General features: G+C 44.6%; 1 protein-coding gene across 1 annotated transcript; it reads right to left on the bottom strand.

Moving 5' to 3' along the window:
• Positions 1-8: 8 nt before the first annotated feature.
• smg5 (SMG5 nonsense mediated mRNA decay factor) lies at positions 9-18,097 on the bottom strand. Its single transcript, XM_068702162.1, has 22 exons — positions 17,673-18,097; positions 17,181-17,279; positions 15,342-15,465; positions 13,565-13,721; positions 12,040-12,129; positions 11,617-11,706; positions 10,627-10,705; positions 10,399-10,524; positions 9,564-9,632; positions 9,219-9,448; positions 8,270-8,407; positions 7,016-7,948; positions 6,749-6,918; positions 6,591-6,666; positions 5,129-5,304; positions 3,879-4,037; positions 3,660-3,719; positions 3,200-3,359; positions 2,289-2,379; positions 2,075-2,149; positions 1,845-1,983; positions 9-1,468 (listed from the first exon to the last, which is right to left on the bottom strand). The coding sequence occupies exons 1-22, from the start codon at positions 17,735-17,737 to the stop codon at positions 1,385-1,387; spliced, it is 3,390 nt and encodes a 1,129-aa protein (XP_068558263.1). The 5' UTR covers positions 17,738-18,097; the 3' UTR covers positions 9-1,384.
• Between the last annotated feature and the right edge of the window lie 1,322 nt (positions 18,098-19,419).

Here is a 19,419-nt window from a genome sequence, read left to right as displayed (position 1 = left end):
AGAAGAAGTCATCTTATACGAGTTTCTTTTTATTGTTCAATGCATGGCCACACACATATACTGGTTTTCTTTTGCACTGTGCATGATGGGACAGTCACTATGGAAATGGTGATGTAGATGGGACACATTTTTAGGAGTCTACAGGGGTCCAAACACAGCCCACAGTCCTCTGGGAGAGTCAGCCCCCTCCCCCCCTCTGTGACTGGCTACAACGCGGGGGCCGATCATCTTCTAGCTCCCTCTAACATGACACCCGGATAAATAAATTCTGGATTATAAGTCGTTTATTGAATTTTCAGAACTGAAGGATTTGTTCAGCGGATCAACGCACGGCAACAAGCCCTTCCCTTTCCCTTAAACATTCTTGGATATCATTCAAATTTAGCTTACGAAAAGCAAAATAAACAACATCATTTGAGTACAAAAATAAAATCCAAATTAAAAAAAAAAAAACTTTTAACAGGACACCTGTTGTTTTTTTTTTCTTCTTCTTCTTCTTCTTCCTTTTCTCTTCTCATACAGAATAGCACAATACAAGTCACTGGTCACAAAAGTACACCGCAAAATAAGGAAAACAAAACAAAACAAAGAGCCACATAGGAAAGAAACCGATCCCGGAGAAGTGTACATTAAGTCTTTCCTCAACCTTTCCTAGAGGCCTGTGAGCGACGAGACGCCCGGCTGGTTGTGTAGGGCTGGAGGCCTCAGGTGTCAGGTGGACAGAGTGGGGTTTTCCTCCGTCGTTAAGGTCGTCTTCATACACCCTCGGCTTTCCAAAAAAAAAAAAAAACCGCAGCCCTACCAGACACGCACATCCTTTACCCTCTTTTCTGAAATACAGACTGAAGGGAAAGGGAAGGAGGGAACGGAAATCCAAACCACTGCTCTAAACATCTACATGGATTCATCTGAGCGTGAACGTGATAATGTGTGTGTGTGCGGTTTTTTTCTCTCTCGACACGTATGTACTCGTTTTGCTAACATATACAGTGTATTCCTGGTTAGGGTGTGAACCAGGGGCACTTCAAAAAGGTGTGGAACGTTCCCCCACCGTTTCCGCGCTCCGACCACTAGGGGTCACTCTTTATGTTTAGGATTGGGAGGTGGGAGATCTGCTCTTTCTTACAGCTCCGTTTTTTGCTCGCATTTCTCTTTCCTTTTTTTTTTTTTTTTGCCTTTTTTTGTTTTTAAAACTCCTCTGTTTTTAACTTTTCCACTCCTCTAAGCTTTTAACTCTTTCCTTCGATTCAGCTTTCTTTCGAGTTGGTTTTTGCCTTTTGAAGACGCAGATACACACAGAGCAAAAGAGTGGGAGAGAGAGAGGGAGCGAGTGTTGTGATCGATCAGCTGTTCGCAGCGCCGACAGCTGCCCCTGTTTGAGCTCTCAGCCAATCTCCTTCCACTGCCGGTAGAAATCCACGATGTTCTTCAGCTCCATGCCCGCAGAGCCCGCCGCCTGGATCGCCGACTGACGAGGGGGGGACAAAGGAAAAAAAAGACAGACGTGAAATTAGGGTTAGGTGATATTAAAACTCTCCTTTAACATTGTCGGCTTGTTTTTGAGACAACAATGCGGTGAAGCGTAGAGAAAGCAAGAGAGAAAGAGACTGAAAACAGCACACGACTATTGAGAAGAAAGAAACAGGGATTCTAAATGTTATTCTAACGGCTGCAATGGAACAAGCATAACGGTGTCGGTGTGTTCAGTGCATCTTCACGCCCCCTCCCTACATCACCAGATGGCTGTGGGATCTGTATGGAAACTAATAGGACAGCGCTGGAGCAGAAACAGAGCAGAAGCTGGACCAGTCCTGGTGCAAAAAATGTCAACTTCTGCGACTGACCTTCATTGCCGCTGACCGAGTGCAAAGCTCCTCCACCTGCTGGTCAGTCAGAATGGTCACCATGCCGGCTGTATCTTCATCTCCATTGCTCTGGGAGACGGTCAGCTGACGACAGCTGTCCACCATCTTGTATAAATGCCTTGAAATGAACAAAGAGGAGTCAGGAGTCCTCCAATGAGGATCTCAGAAACACAAAGAGAGGAGACTGCGGAGAGGGGAGCGAGGTTTACCAGGCTTCGATGTCCTGACGCTTCAGTTTATCCCTTTCAAAACTTCGACCAGACTCCTTCTGGCAGCGAATGTACCTGCGAGAAGGAGGTGAAACGGAATATTTAAATGAACAGAGTTTGATGGAGTAAAAGTGAGAACTCTTTCACATCCAGTTCCCAGACAGCGAGAAGCTCCATCGGTCAACCGTACGCATTCAAAAACAAAAACACTCACCTGTTGCCTTTGCGAAATTCAGACTCCAGGAAGCGGATGCCATCCCTCGCTCCGGCGTTTTCCTTCTTCAGCCTGTCGAGTCCATCGATCACTGCGACGAAAAAGAAGTAGGTCAGACCAAGCGGCCGAGCAAAACAGTCGCGTCAGCGAACGGGACATTTAAATGGGAATCACAAACGGACTTTGTGAAAAGAGAGAGAAATGCATTCGATTATAATAAAATCCCAAACAATAAGCTTGTGTTTCGCCACGTCTTTGTGTTCATGAGGGTCTCTGCAGGGTTCCCAAACATAACTGGAAGACTTTTTAAGACCTTTTTCAATGCCACATGAAATGCAGTGTCACACCTGCATCATGATTACACCGTCCACAGTATGAACGTACCATGGAAAATCAACAGGGATGAAATGCCTTAGAATGATTTATTATATGTTTTTTTTTTTTTTTTTTGAGTACTTCCCTGCAGGATGTTCAAAAAAAACATTCCTACTGATTATAATTTATATAATTTACACGACCTGGACCTGCATAAGTGGCAGAAAATTAACAGGCATATTGACCAATTGAGAAAGATAAATTAATTCAAATCTTTGCTAAAACCAACACAGATTATGAGACAATAAGCCTTCTTACTTCTGCAGCGAGCAGTAATGACAGTGTTTGTCACAGAACTGAATATCCTCCTGCACTTAAACTCACTGTCACAACAATTCCTGTTTAAATTTAAAAAAGGTGTACAAGTCTCCCAAAAGCCCAACACATACATTTTAGAACTATAACTAAACGTCTATGTCTCTTGAAACTGAATTCAATGTTCTTTAAGAGTCTGGTGTACATTCTTTAGGACAGTGTTGGTGCCTATTTACACATACTGTTACTTATGATGTTATGACTGAAGGAGGTGCACCGACCTGTCCGCGGGATGATGATGATGAAGCAGCCGCTGCCGGCCAGCTGCCGGATGAGGTTGAGGTGCTGGCAGAGAGCGGCTGTGTCTGGCACCAGGTAGGGAGACATGGAGGACTGGGCCTTCGGCTGCTGAAGGCTGCCCTCTAGCTGCGACACCTCCAACTGCAGAACAAAGAGGCCCAACGGCCGACATCACGCGTCTGTTACTGTGAGGCGTTTTATTCATGGGGCACAGACGTGTAACACAACTATCTCAAGGCTGCGCTACCTCCATCAGATGGTTTTCAGACACAAACGCGAGGAAAATAACTGGTTTGTTTTGACATTTTCTATCAAAAACACGCCCTGAGCTCGGCTCTTTTAGCAGCGATATCAGCACACAGCTGTGTCACTGCTCGGATTTCAAAAGGGAAACACAGACGGGGGTAAACAGCCAGTGGAAAGAGTGATAAGATTAAACACCTGCAGTCGAAGCTGGGCCATATCCCTCATTAGGCGATTTCGACGAGCCTCCTCTTCAGCCTGGACAAATAAAGATAAAGAGCGGAGAGTCAACAGCAAGAAGGGACAGCCGCTCTACTCAACAAGTGGTTCAGGTTATCTGTAAGCGGCACACAGAATAATGAGACTTGACTGAATGAGCACCCCCCCCCCCAGGTGTTCTGTTCAGACGTCACTCACCATTCGGAACTGGGCCTTGGCCTGCTGCACCAGATTGTCCTGCTCAGATTGGCTGATGCTGGTGAAGATGCCCGCCTCCGGGTTGAAGTGCAGCACGTTGCCCTGGAGATTCGTCAGGAAGTGGCCAAAACTGCGAATGCAACACACTCGCACGACACACTGGAGAGAGGGAGAGAGGGAGAGAGGGAGAGAGAGAGAGAGAGAGAGAGAGAGAGAGAGAGAGAGAGAGAGAGAGAGAAAGAGACAAAGAGACAGAGAGAGAGAGAGAGAGAAAGAGAGAGACACAGAGAGAGAGAGAAAGAGAGAAAGAGAGAGACACAGAGAGAGAAAGAGAGAGACACAGAGAGAGAGAGAGAGAGAGAGAGAGAGAGAGAGAGAGAGAGAGAGAGAGAGAGAGAGAGAGAGAGAGAGAGAGAGAGAGAGCAGAACATGCTAAGAGGTTTTATGTTATGTTATGAGAAGATATCATGTCGGATGAGAGGACTTTTACTCGCGCTGCATCTTGTCTTTAGTGCGTAATGAAGGACACACGCAAGTCTTAATGTGTTTCAGTGTCCTGGTAGAGACGGGATGATGACAGATGCACCGAGGTTTCCTTCTCCATGAGGTTTAACAAAAGGAAATTCAGGAGAATTGGGAACACGCACGTTTCCTGGAGACGCCCTTCTTTCGATTACATGTGTTTATTTAGTTTGTTCCATTCTTGTCTTCTGTGATTACACTGTAAAAAGCTGAGAGGACGGATTATTCTGTCAATGTATAAAACTGTCAGATGTCTGTGTGAACTGCTGCTTTAATGTGATCTCAAATAAAGGAGAACAAGTATACATACTTACAGTTTAGTTCTCAAAACAGCTGCAAATTCATTTCAGCTATTGGCTAATTTCATTAAATCTGTCATTTTTTTTTGTCACATGCACTTACACAGGGAGAACAACAGTGTAAAATAGATTTTGGATTCTGTCAAAGGACTTTCCTAAAAGTTCAGAAATGATTGCAATATTGTACACTGGAAATAGTTCTGTCGAGATAATAATAACACGGTTTTGATATTTGGCTGGCTCATAAAAAGAAACTGGCAGAAAAAACACGAGCCATGACTCTACAACAATAATAATAATAATAATGTTATTGGCATGATGGAGCTGATGCCTTTTGGTGTTCCTAACAAACACTGAACATCTGTAAAAGCTGACCCCTGTGTGTGTGTGTGTGCGCTGGTGTGTGTGTGTGCTGGTGTGTGTGCGTACCTCCTGCAGGGAGCTGAGGGACGGGTTGCGGCGAGTGAAATCGAGGCGCCGGTGAGCTACGTTGAGAGCCGGCAGGTGTCGCAGAGCCAAATCTTCAGGCAGCAGCAGACTCTGGACCAAACCGGGCTGCTCGCACTCGTTTAACAGCTCCGTCACCGCGGCGTTCAGACCGAGCTCTGCGGCGCGCGCACACGCACGCACACGCACACACACACACACACACACACACACACACACACACACACACACACACAGGGATGAATAAATAAATGAGCTGTAGACTCAGAGAGCACAGTCATTAAAAATCACACAGGAAGAGCATTATTCAGCGCGAGAGCATTAGCACTGTTTGTTAAGTGAGCGCTCGCAGTGCAGGGATGGAAGAAGAGCTCGGGGATACGGACAATATATAAATCACAATAAACATAAACATTACACATAAAAACATAGAACACCACATCTTTAATAACCATTACATCAAACTGCAGGGACAAAAAAAAAAAACATGTCGTTCCTTTCAGATCTCATTTCACATCAGAAGGACATTTGATCGGACTGTTATTTGACAACTCATTGAAAGGAACAGTTCAACATTTTGGGAAACGATTTGCTTTCAGAGCAGAAGATTGACATCACTCTGCACGCTGCCCCCTCTTCGTCGGTTCGTCAGCTCATTCGGTCGTTTTTTGGTCTGACTCAACTGAGATGGATTTGGGCGATTAGTCATTTACTTTGTACTGAATGACTTAGTTTCCAAAGAAAAGAATTCGGAGCACATCTCTGGTAAACGCAAGAGGTGTGCTTTTGTGTGATGCTTTGGTTGAAACGCTCAAGATGTAAAGGTCTTTACGTCAAATCACGCTCTTTTGGTCGAGGACCGCCCTAGTGCCCTGAATGTGAAGCTGCAGCCAGCAGGTGTGATAGCTCAGCATGAAGACTGTAAATAGAGGGAGACAGCTGCCGACTTTATCTAACGTTAACACAAAAAAAAAAAAAAAGCCATTCAGCATCTCTAAAGCTCAAGATTTAAAAGTTACATCTCAGTAGTTTAATCTGTATAAAATAACAGGTTGTTACATACTTCATGGAATCATTTTTATATTTCAGTTTCGGTGCAGATTAAACAAACTAGATTAACATGTTAATTAGTGAGAGCTAGAGGTGCTGACAGAGCGAGGCTCACCGTTTCCCAGTAAAGCAAAGCTAACTGCATGCTACCTCTAGCTTTCTATTTAGCATACAGATATAAGAGCGATACCCATCACTCTCTGCAAGAAAACACGTAGTTCCAAAAATGTCTAACGACTCCTTTAAATGAGTGGTTTAGCTGATGTCTTCCCTCTGCGTCTCAAAGGACATGTTAGCGTTGTCGCTCCAGTGGGAAAACATCACACAGTTACTGTTGTGCCATCCTGTACCTACTGAGCTATAGAGGAGCATAAATCTTTAAGCAATAACTCACCAGCCTCGAGCATCTTGCTGCCATCTGGTAGCAGGTTGAGCAACACAGACAGTCGGTTCCACAGGCTTTGAGAACTCTGCAGAGACAACCGGTCTGTTAAATACGCTCCCACATTGTCCGTGTTTCAGAGACAACGCGGGGACGTTCGGCCCTCTCACCTGTGCACACATGAGGATGATGTCGGTGTTTGTCCTCAGCCAATCAACAAAGACTTTCACCACCTGGATCAAGCCCTGATTGGTCAGGATCTCCAGCTTCTCTAAGAGGGTTTTCTCACTGTGTACTGATTGAGTACTGTGTTGGCTGCCTTCCGAATCGGAGTCCAAGTCTAGAAGAGAGGACAGAATACAAGTTTGAGTAACAGTGGTGGTGGTGGGGTGGGGGGGGGAGATTACATGGAACTTGGGAGGTAAAAAGCACATCACCATTGTCATTGGTTCCGTTGGCAGCACCGGGGTTGATATCGCAGGGTGAATCCCCAGGAGGAGGGGGTGTCTCTTGGGAGGGGGGGGCAGAGGCCTCGGTAGGGGTGGGAATACCCGAAGAAGAAGACGAGGCTGGAGGCCTCAGCAACATGTTGCTGAAGGTGGGCGCCAGGCGGAAGCAGCGCTTTGCCTGGAAGAGCTGCGAGGACATGGCCTGGAGGTTGGTGCTGATGCTGGAGTCGCTGGGCACGAGCGGCCCGTTGGTGGTGGGCGGTGTATCGCCGTCCCTCTCGCCTCCTTCTTCCTTGGGTTGCTCCTCATCTTCCTCTTCGTCTTGCTGCTCCCGCGCCTGACCCTCCAAGTTGTCCGAGGTTTCCGTGTCCTCGATGTCCTCCAGGTCCGAGCGAGACTCCTGGCTGTTCATGTCCGAGTCGGTCTCCACGTCGAACGCCGTGCCTCCTTCCTCCTCCTCTTCCTCCGAGCCGCTCCCCCAGCTGCCCTCCTCGCCCAGGGGTTCCCTCTTCGTCTCCTTCCTGGGAGCCGGCGGATTGACCGGGGTCCCCGCAGTGGTGGCACCCGTTGAGTCAGCGTTGCCCCGCCTCTCGTCAACGTCCTCCTCGTCCTCTTCGCTCTCGAAGCCTTCGCTCAGGTCGCTCTCGTCCTCTCCTCGAGTGTCCTTGCGCGCGCAGCGGCGCCGGCGGAGTCTCGAGAGACGGGTGTACTTCTTCTTCTGCCTCTGTTTCTCTTCCTCCGTCTGGCGCTGTTCTTCCGCACTGCACTGCTTTTTGGCGCCAACCCTTTCCCGGCCTTCCTCGTCCTTCTCCTCCTCCTCCTCCTCCTCCTCGTCTTCTTGCTCCACGGAGCCGTTCTGCAGAGGCTTCTCGACGGGGCGATCTGTCGCCGGAGCAGATAAGTCCCTCACCTCCGGGTCGTCTAGATGAGAAAAGGAAGAGTCACTGCCTGTTTTGGTTTTTATTCAGGTTGTTTGTCACAGGTGACTCTCTAAAAAAAAAACCTCGCTTCTAACTACATATTTATCATTCAACGTTAAATTGCTCTCGACTTGTAAAAACGTCACATAAAGCCGTAGTTCTCCCGAAGGATTTGATGTTAAACCACCAGAGGCAGCTCTGTAATCCTAAAGGAGTATGCTAATGAGAAAACACTGGATCTGACACGTGTATCTGTGAGGAAGACACTCGTGTTCGTTTTTCCTCTCTCTGCATATTTGGAGACGGAGATTTCCTCTCTCACCTGTGGCGTCGGTGTGAAGCGGAGGCACCTGGCTCTCCGCTTCCTCCAGTTCAGCCTGCAGACGGATGTTGACGTGGTTCACCAGATGGGAGAACAGCGCCAGAGTGAAAGCTATGGACGCACTGTACTGCTTCGATCCTAAAAGACACAAAACGACATTTATTAGTCCAAACAAAAAATCGTTTACATTTTCAATGTGTGCGTCTTCCGTTTCATACGTGTTGAATTTGTTTCTTTGTGTTTTCACTTGTTTTTGAGGTTTCCTCGTCTGCAGTCGTCTCTCTCACACATGCACGAGTTCAGGAGCGAGTCGGTCGCGTTAGCTCCGCCTACCCTCTCTGACGGACCAATCGCTGCTGGGTGACGGAGAACGCATCACTAACTGAGCTCCGCTTGGTATTTTTCCCACGAAGGCACCGATTTGACATTTATATAAATGAAAACCCACAAAAGATGATTATTTATGAATTGCTATCACTCTTTGCAGATTCATGCATTTCTTTAAATGTCAAGTTAGGGTCTGAATTTTAGTTTTGGAGTCAATCCACCGCACAGATTTTATAATGGCAAGAAACAAGAACAGTTTAAGTGGGTGTTTTGGACAGAATTGTGACCGAGTCTGGTTTGTGTCTTCTTCCCTTTCCACTGATCATTCCGATCCTCATGTCATCTAGATATACAAGCTCACTGAAGACGGTACGGAAACGAAAACGCAGCTTTTAAAATGAAGAACGGACTCTGGCTGCACTCTTTGCACTCCGCTTGCACATTACTTAAATTAGATTTTTTGTGTTTTTGCATTCAGTTTTTGCAAAACAAATTTCCCTTAGCAGGACAATACGTTTGCTCCCTACTCTGTTGTAGTTATAACATTAGTGACCAAAATGTATCTAAACATTTTAGAACACAAAACGATGAAGTACACAACAGCCTGAACACTAACACTAACCTCCCCTCTTCAGGCTGTGCACCACCATCAGACACGTGACCACCATCTTGAAGACGAGGGTGTCGGGCAGCACGGGGCAGGAGCTGTCAGCGTGCTGCTGCTCCTCCTCTTCCTCGCTGGGGGGGTGGTGAGCACCGCCATGCGGCGGCGGCGGCGGCAGGTAGAACAGCACCAGGTTGAAGTCCTCCAGCACCGACTGGCAAAGTGACGTCAGCTCCGTCTCCATCAGACTACACAGAGAGAGACAGAGGAGGGGAAGCGCCGTGAGGGAAAAGGACGCACGACATTTTGTTGACGGGTCGGTTTGTGTTGGGACCGGAGACGAGCGACGGCACGAGCGCTCACCTGTTCTTGGGCTGCAGCAGGCTCTGAAGGTACATGAAGCTCACCAGGAGGTGCTTAATGTCTTTTAATCTGCACAACAAACAAAAAATTAGCTAAATTATGGAAAATCATAGATTACAGATATTTAGATTTTGCATGAACATTCTCAATCAAATGCAGCATTTTCTTTCCATTTAACATGTTCATGTTTTAGAGGCACCTGTGCATGTAAAACAATGGAAACAGAGGTGTGTTGCTGCAAAGTGTTGGCGCTCCATCGCTAGCCAGCAGCCTTTAGCATTAAAAGCAGGCGGACAGCTAAGTTAAGTGTTATTAATGTAAATGGAACAACAACAGTATCGTTTTCTGTCCAGGTGGCAAAATAATGTCTTCATCTAATTTGCTCCATGTACAGCGGTAATCTAAATAATCCCATCGTTAACAAGCAACATGACTTGACCTTTATCTATCCTTTCTAATCCTTTCCAGATTTCTTTTTTCCTCCTACACACCAGGCATCATCTCTTCAAACGTCTATTTCACTGGCTTCGTATTTGTGCATGCGTGTCTTTTATTCCTACTGATTTCTGAGACTTTTGTTGCTTCAACAGCACAACTTCCCCACAGGGATCGTCAATTATCTAATCCCATCCGCAGAGAGATGCCGAAAGCAAATCAGGAATTTAACCCCAGATGTCAATTGGGACTTGATTAACGTTACTCTGGGATGTCGGTACAGCGAAGTCCAAATATTCTGTTTGTATTTCAGACACAGAGGGACATGATTAAGAGCACTGTTGTGGGGCTCGTGAGGCCTTCGGGGGGATCTTGTAAATGGGCCTTTCTTTGGACTCACCTTTGTCGAGAAGGAGACAGCTTCTTCATTTCCTGCTTCTTCACCTGGTGGTACATCTTGGCAGCTTTGTCAAACAGGCGCTTCAGGTTGCCATAGGCGCCTTCAAAGGGGGCGTCCGATTGGATGCTTAGCACCGATTTAAAAAAAACAAACAAAAAAACACACATCTGTTAAGACTCTGAACTTATTGCGGTTCAGAGGTTAACATCAAACGTAAACATTCCTCACCAGCGAAGGTAGTAGTAGGTTGCTTCAACATTGTAGAACTTGCTCCCTGCCAGTGTGCCCAGCTGGTTAAACGGCATCCCTGTCGACAGACGGACGAAGAAGAACACGTTCAGTTTACCTTCAGCTTTAGAGTCGACTGGCGAGGACAGAGAACCGTTACCTGAAGTTCTGTCTAATTAACTAATGGAGGAACAAAATATTTCGAGTGAAATTCACAAATAACGCAAGTAAACCCACTGAAACATAAAGTTCAGATCAATGTTCAAGTTTCAGCTTCAACCCCTTTAAAGCTGGCTAATTGACACAATGAACGCCAGTGTAAAAACAAGAATAACAGTGATATCATAGACAGAGACGCGCCAATCGATCGGAAGATTGTTCGAGTGAGAGAAGGTCCTGTAACTGGGTGTAGTTCTGGAGAAAATGGAAGTTATTTAATAGTACATATTTGTATATTGTGAACATACAGCGGAATCTACATTTTCAATGAAAGTATGTTGTCAGTTTAACTTCTTTACTTCTTTCTCTAATTATACACAATACTCAGCTGAGATCACAAGTTGCTGCTCCATAATGTGTCCATTAGTGAGCTTTAGAGGTGCCGACAGAGTTTGTTACCTTTAGACGGAGCTAGGCTAGCCGTTTCCCCTCGTTTCCAGTCTTTACGCTAAGCTAAGCTAACCGGCTGCTGGCTCAAACTTCACGTTTAGCGTACAGACGTGAGAGCCAACAGGAATGCTTCCTAAAATGTTGAATTACTCCTTTAATAGTGTTTGAAGACATTTGCAATCAAAACTTAATATCTGTAAGCTTAGTTCCTCAATCGCTTCCGTTTTCGATTGAACAATGGGATTTAATATGCGTGTTATTATTCTGGATAAGAAGAATACCATGTGATGAAAGCACATCATCACAGCTTTTAAGAAACAAAGTATTGCTGCCGCTCTGCTGACGTGAGCAGAAGAGACGTCTTCCATTACATTCACTCACCCATGTGTGGCATGACGGACAGCGCCTGGTGATAGAACCGTTCTGCCAGCTGCTCCGCCTCCACTCCAGCAAGTTCGTTCTGATAACGGGCTGCAGACGAAACGTCATCATAAATGTCAACAAGATGTAAAACATTCACTGATTTTCTTTAAAAAAAAAAAAATCGATCAAAAGCAAACCCAAAGTGCCGCAGACAGAACTTCCTTTGCTTGATAAATTTCAGCTTTTAATGTAAAAAAAAAAATCAAGCCAAATATCTCCGTAACACATAAGTCTAAACACAACCCAACAGCCTCCTGCCAATTATACTCCAGAGCTAAGCCAAGTTGTCCCACGCTGAATGACATGCACATGCTGTCTCACACCTCTCGCAAGCCGGGTAGAGAGATGAAATAACTGCACATTCTATTAACATGTTATTACCTAGATCTCCAAGGTAGACCAGACAGCGATGACAGGCCATCTGTGCCCACTCCATCTCCTTGGGGGTGGCCGACACCGGTTTCTTTCGGCCTGCGGGGAACAATTTACACAACGTTGTGATGTTTCTTCATTTAGCCGAGGCACTTGTACCCAAAACGACTTGGACTTATGCAACGAAAGAGCACGCTTCGATCCGAGCACGCCAACAACTTGCAGGGAGCAGAGTCTGAATATTAAGAGACAGCACCCAGATAGTATTTCTCCATTAATGTCCACATGCTTTTATTTTCGGTTCTTGAAAAGAAGAAACGTCAGCTTCGTGCTGGAGGATTACAGACCCTATGTGCTCCTGGTATTTAGCCCCTGTTGTCTAAGTACCGGGCCGGCTTCATAGTACTACACATAGTACTACATGTAGTACTATAACTCGGGTGACCCTGCACCCGTCTGCTTGTCTTCGCTGACAATACACCGACTTGGCACTTCTCCACCCATTTGTGAGCACTGACATCTGATACGGACTAAATTCAGAGACAATGACACACAAACACTAAATGCAATGGTGTGATTACTTTTCATTATCCGTGTGTGTGTGTGTGTGTGTGTGTGTGTGTGTGTGTGTGTGTGTGTGTGAGTGAGTGAGAGAAAGTACATTTTAATACAACCTGTACATGACACTCAAGTGGAAGCTTTCAGAGAGTTTGAATATTACTCAAGTTACAAAACCCTCATTAAACCACGCTGAATGGGATTTACCCATTTCATGAGGAAAGGCTAATCTGACTGTTGCAAAATAAAAGGCTATGCGTCTGTGGATTTAGGTTAACTTCTCACTGTAATAAGAGTGCGTTCAAAGCTAAAAACAAACCAGTGAAAATGATCTTTGACATCAAACCAGCACCATCACCACAGTTCTGATCTCTATATGCGAGAAACTTCCTGTTTCCGTTTCAAAATAAAAGCCCTCTAGCATCTTTACGTGGACAAAACCCTCTCATTTGTGTACACAGGGCTTTTATTCTGAAACATATTGCAGGACAGTGTTGTGGAAAATGCAGTGACAAAATGAATATAGGAGCAGCTGATAAATGTGCTGATCGTTATCATCATTTACACACACACACACACACACACACACACACACACACACACACACACACACACACACACACACCCTTCAATCTGAAACAAATATAAATGACGTTTAAAATGAAATGAAAAAGGAACATTCGGCTCGGTTCTTCTACTCCAGTGTCACAGTAAGCCATCAAAGTGAACCAGAACGCACATTACACATTACCGAGATCTTCAAACCGGCGCAGCTAAATAGAATTCAGCCTTCATTAGTTTTATTGTTCACACTTATGCTTTCATTCCCTGTGACTTGTCAAAATGTCTTCAGTGAAAAAGACCTAGAAGTGAATTTTTTTTTTTTTTTTAACTCAATGAAGAAAATGTTTAAATGTGGACGAGCATATTTTACAAGCATTTTACACGCGACGGGTTCCGCGTCCGTGTGTCTGACCTATCAGCGGGTCTGTGACGTGGGTCCAGTCGATGCAGTCCTGCAGCTCCAGCTGGTAATGGGACTGGATGTACAGCAGCAGGTGCTGGTAGAAACCCACGCCGGCGATCAGGTGCGTGCGGTAGGCGCACTCCAGAGCGCTGCGACTGTGGATGTGCTGCAGACGAGGAAAAAGAAGAGGAGCCGACAACATCAGAGGTGTGTGAGACAGACAGCAGACGTACTGTAGCAGAGAGGCATGAAACACGAAAATACAACGTATGAAAATGAAATGCAGAGGACATGCCATTTAAAAAATATATAGAAAAACAAACGGGCAAACTAATGAATACTATAAGGTTAGTTTAACTTAACTATGACGTCATCTGACTCACAATAAGCAGTTTAAAGAAAGAATCAAAAATCGATGCAGATGAGTAACAGGATACAAGGCTCTGATAAAGTCACTTCTTTTTAATTCCACAATTCTTCTCCTGTACAAAACGTGTAGTCAGCTGACATCACACGAGTACGTTGATCTGATTTTGATCTCTGTTTATGCAACTTTTTTTCACATTCAGTTGGGATGCGCCGATCTGACTTTTGCAGTCCTAAGTAGGGATGGATATCGTTTTGGGGTTTTTCCGATACCGGTGCTAAAACGATACTTTTAAAGCGATACCGGTTCCTAAACGGTGCCTGAACCGATACTTTACAAAAACAAAACACACGAAACGACGATTGACGACATTAAAGAAAGGCTTTTTTTTTTTATTGCCAAGGCAATTTGTTTTCTTCAAATTGAACAATATATGAACTGTTTGAAGTATACTATAAATATAAATAAATACAAAACACTTGGCTTCAAACTACAGCTTCAAACTTTTTAACTTCAAACTATGAACAATATATTAACTGTTAACAACAGTTTACAGTATACTTAAATAAATATAAATAAACTTCAGCAATTCTTTTGCAGAAATATGAGCATATTTGCCATATTGGCACCGAAAGGAAGCAGCGAAATCTGCGTTGGGTTTCGGTCCGGTAGGCACCGGTTGTCGGTACCCTAACCCTAGTCCGAATAGCAGTAGCCGGGCTTTGAGTACCGGTTCAACACCAGTGATCATTAAGCCTGTGTGCCTCATGGTGAGGGAGGGACTGGGGTCACTCTGTTATGTGTAAGGCAATCAGCCTTCAACAACGCTCTCGTAACAAATAAATATATAGCTATGAATTTCATTCATTATGAATAAAATAATGGTATCCGGTACTAGATGGGGCTATTGTCACCGACACCAAATCCAGCTATTTGAGTCAGCATCTGACTGATGACGGAATCGGTGCTTCTCTAAAATGCAGTCGTACTTTGATGTGAAAAATCAAAAGAGTTCAGCTTTAAGATGCGGCTTCTTAATTTACACAAGCTTAAAAAAAAAAAAAAAATCAGACAAATGACTGAAACTCAACTGCAGAGGACAATCAAAGTGTTCAATGTTCAAGTTCACAAGGATCTGAATCGCAGAACAAACTACAAGAGCAGAATTTACTGAAGAAATCGTCCGGCTACATTTGATAAGGGCGATAATGGTTCATGGTTTTCCCCATGTTGGTCCAATAGCAGAGAAAAGGTTTGATGGGACCAGCCAAGCATAACGCGGACACACACACACTCTCTGAGGTACTCTGCAATGTACGTTTCTCACCAGTGACCACAAAGTGGCACATGCTAACGACATGCTAAAGCGGTCGGCTAACACATGCGCAGAGGTGTTCGTCTCGCTGCAGGGCCACTTACCTTCTTGTTGGTCTTGATAACCTGGATGACCTCATAGTAAACCTTCCTCCAGAGCAGCTCCTCAGCCTTACGGCCGTAGTCCACCGGGTGGAGAAACATCAGCTTCACACAAAGCTCCCTCAGCCTGAAACGCACAAAGAAAGAAAGAAAAAAAAAAAAAACAGACACACACAAGTTAAGGTGGTAGTTGGGTCACCGGTTTGACAAGTGGACCAATGAGTCAACATAGTTTTCACATAAAGAGGTGAGGCCACGCAGAACAGAAACACCTCGCAATGGTGGACACCGGTTCATGATTGAGAGAGAGAGAAAAAAAAAAAAAATCTGCAGATTAATCGACAGTGAAAAATATCATGAGTCGCACGATCCCTACTTTATCGACGCCACATGACGATCATAAGCGAGCCTTTCCCTGCTGTGACTCACACGATCTGTGTGAACTCATTCAGAAGGCAGAGTTGCTCCAGAATATTGTGAAATCTCAGTCCCCACTTTGTTTGTGTGTTTGTGTGTGTGTGTGTGTGTGTGTGTGTGTGTGTGTGTGTGTGTGTGTGTGTGTGCGCCGGCAATGACAAGATTATGTAAATACATTTAGGCAAGAACACGCAGCTTTTCTCATTATCTCCTCTTTGACGAGATGCTCGGTATCTCCGACCCGGCCAAAGAGTAGAATATAATCCGGAACTAAAGCACGAGCCTCGCTCTGCACAGACGTGCCACATAATCACACGAGCGAGAGAAGTGCAGTATATGACCACAGCGCTATACGTTAAATGACATCCTGTGGGGACGGATACCTTTAAAAGCACGTGTAAAAAAAATCATCCCTAAATGTGTGCAAATGAATCAGATCACTGGTGCCACATTTCAGGCGCGGTCATGGATGCGTGTGCCTCTGCACTGTAAATGACGCTTAATCTGACAATTACTTTCTTGATTAATCGCTTTGTCTACAAAATGTGTCAGAGAACAGTGAAACAAGCCCATTACAAATGAACGTCAGCTCATCCACCAGTGTAAGTTGATCCAACAAACAGTCCAAAATCCAAAGAGAGTCAGTGCGTTATCAAACCGACAAAGACAAGAAGATAATCTTCACAGTTACAATCTGGGGAATTAGTCAAAGTTTGGCACCTTTACTTGAAAAAAAAAAAAAAAACGGCTCACACAGCTACCCGATTCTCAAAGCAGTTGCCAATTATTTCTTTTATCTAAATTGCTTATCTTTACATGCAACCCCTGACCACAGTGAAACCCCGTCCAGTCAACTTATTAAGAGTGCACGTTGGTTCCCAAAGCGGTCGCTGAGCGAAAACTAGACACCATCTGCTCCGTCTCACCATCTGTGGAGACACTCCACCATCAACTCTCTTTGTCACATTCACTTTTCACTTCCTCTTTCTCCTTTTGAGCGTTTGGTTAACAGTATCCAGTGTGAAGACAGCGACTGCAAATCACGACATGTATGTTTGTTTACACTTGCGGCGATCACAATTTCTCACAGACAAGTGGTCAGTTTGGATACTTTAGACATTTTTTTTTTATTGATTAGTGTGAACTGCATTTGGATGTAAAACACCAGGTCTGATCGGAGTCTATCAAGCTCTCAGAGATGCTCTGAGGTGCAGTCAATCTCAAATGAACAAACAGCATAATGGAGAGGTGCTTATGTCAGCTAAATGAACTGGAGGTGGGCCACAGGAACATGCATAATGCTCGGTGCAACTGGCCAGATGTTTAAGTTACACTCCTGCCTCCTTTCACACACACACACACACACACACACACACACACACACACACACACACACACACACACAGCTGAGACAGCTGGACATACTTGTTGCGAAGGCTGATGTTCTCCGGCTTGAAGACCTCTCTGTAGGATGCTTTGCTGCCGATGATGACATCCAGCTTGTGCACAGACTCCACCACGGCCCTGGGAGGCGTTGGGGCCAAACAGGAAGCACGAGTTAACATAATGACACGGTCAACGCTGTGATCTCAACAGTACTGCGGGGTATCACGCTAAACGACCATCGTTTTCTGTACCAAGCACAAGCTTTACACACAAAGCGAGATGACTGCCTGGTCAGATGTATCTGATGCCACACTGACTGAGTATGCGGGGGGTGGGGGGGGGGGGGGGGGGGGGTAATGGGCTACTCACTGTCGTGACAGGTGGCTGAATGGAAGACTAGACAGACCCTTTTCTCGTGGTAGCAAACATTGATTGGCTAGCGCTAAGTTAGCCAGCACAATAACGTTCAATTAGCAACCATAGTTAGCGTTAGCTACGCAAAAAAAAAAAAAAACGGCCTCGCAAACTTACCTGTAAAGCCGCTTGATGAGAAGGACTTTCGCCTCTGGCTCGCTGTCCTGCACCGGTCCACTCATTTTTGCGACTCGCAAGTCGTTTGATCACACGCTCCCGCGTTTGGTCACCGCTTCCTTCAACCCTCCCGACACGCAGTTGTCAGGGCTACTCGGGTTTGTTCCCCCAGCAGTGACAACCGTGTTGATAGCCCAGCTAGCGTTAGCAAGTAAGATAGCGTTAGCTTTCCTCACTTTCCCTCCGAGTCTCTTTCGTTTCTTGTGTCCTTTGGCAAGACCCCTTCTACCCATTCGTTCTGAAAACCGGGTAGGAGGGGGTGCCCGGTAATTTAGGCTCTTCCTGGTCAGCTGAAACGGTCCGATATGCCTCTTGTGTTGTTCCCCTTTCCAGCCATTGCTACGAAGGCGGCCATTATTCCTATCAGGCACCGACCGCCTGAATATCGCGAGAGTACGGAACGAAGTCAACAGAAAATCAGGGGATGCCAGGTTGTCTACAGATCCCCCATTTTCGACAATCTTGAAATCTTGAAAAACACCTTTGCCACTGGAAATTAGAAATGAGAAGATAATAGATTTCGGCAGTAGTGGAAGAAGTATTCAGATATTTTACTCTAGTTAAAGTAGCAGTACCGCAGTCCAAAAAAACTACAAATAAAAGTCCTATATTAAAAAAAGTACAAAAGTATCATCAAAATGTACTTAACATACCAAAGGTACAAGTACAGAAGTACACAATGTGCAGAATGACCTATTATACATGCATATTACATCACTGGATTATAATTAAAGATGTGGATAATTTACATTACTTTACATGCTGATGGGGAACCTATAACAATATATCATCATTTATTAGTTGATTTGTATTTTGTGTTGATAATCTAAATCGTCAAAGTAACAAGTCATTATTTGTCCCCAACATGTAGCGGATTAGAAGTGTAAAGTAGCCTAACATCATACTGAAATACTCAAGAAAGTACAAATACCTAACAACTGGATTTCAGACAAAGTATTGAGGTACATTTAATTAACTTAAGCTTACTTGAGTATTTCAATTTTATGCTATTTCATAATTCCACTCTACTACAGTTAAGAGGGACATATGGTACCTTTTACTGCAATTATCTGACCTATATAACGTAGTTAAATGTGCTCTTCCTCCACCAGCTGCTTACGTGTCAAAGCATCACGAATAATATTCCAAAAGGATAATTCTTCAAGAAGCAACAACAACTTTTACTTTAATGCTTTCTGTACATTTCGCAGTAAATACTTTTGTACTTTTACTGAAGTGAAATCTTGAACTTGTATATATATATATATATATTTTTATGTATAAGATATTATACTCTATATTTGTAGCGCAAAAACAACACTCTTTCTAGCTGTTTGCATTCACATTTCCATCATTTCAATGCCTTTTTTCCTTACAGTTTCACCCCCATGGCACACAGTGATCCTGGTCAGTGTAAACTCTGTTGTTGTAATTCCTCCTGGCTACCAGTAGAGGTCTGTAAAGATCACATTTTATTTTACATCCTTATCAAAGAAATGGCGCTTTGAGAGACGCTTCCTTCCTAAATGTAACACCTTTTTGTGTATTTCCTGACCGTCCAAACAGATTATTGTTATGACAGATGGTGATGGAAGTCAATGGGGTATCACTTAGGGAGACAAATGTAGTTTTTTATCAAGGTGCTGGTTCACTAGCTCATGGTTTTGTTTGTTGTACTTATGTACGC

Source organism: Cebidichthys violaceus, unplaced genomic scaffold (genome assembly GCF_023349555.1).
Source record: "Cebidichthys violaceus isolate CVI_PGR_0920_01 unplaced genomic scaffold, fCebVio1.0.p SCAF_81, whole genome shotgun sequence".
NCBI lineage: Eukaryota > Metazoa > Chordata > Actinopteri > Perciformes > Stichaeidae > Cebidichthys > Cebidichthys violaceus.
This window is presented reverse-complemented; position numbering and strand designations above follow the sequence as displayed.

Bases quoted from the DNA above. Each gene is read 5' to 3' on its own strand.
- smg5 (XM_068702162.1), bottom strand. From the start codon at position 17,737: ATGAGTGGACCGGTGCAGGACAGCGAGCCAGAGGCGAAAGTCCTTCTC. The intron at 10,525-10,626 runs GTGAGGAATGTT...ATCGGTGCTAAG, and splicing joins ACCTACTACTACCTTCGCTG to CATCCAATCGGACGCCCCCT. The intron at 3,720-3,878 runs GTGAGTGACGTC...TTATTTGTCCAG, and splicing joins CCAAGGCCCAGTTCCGAATG to GCTGAAGAGGAGGCTCGTCG.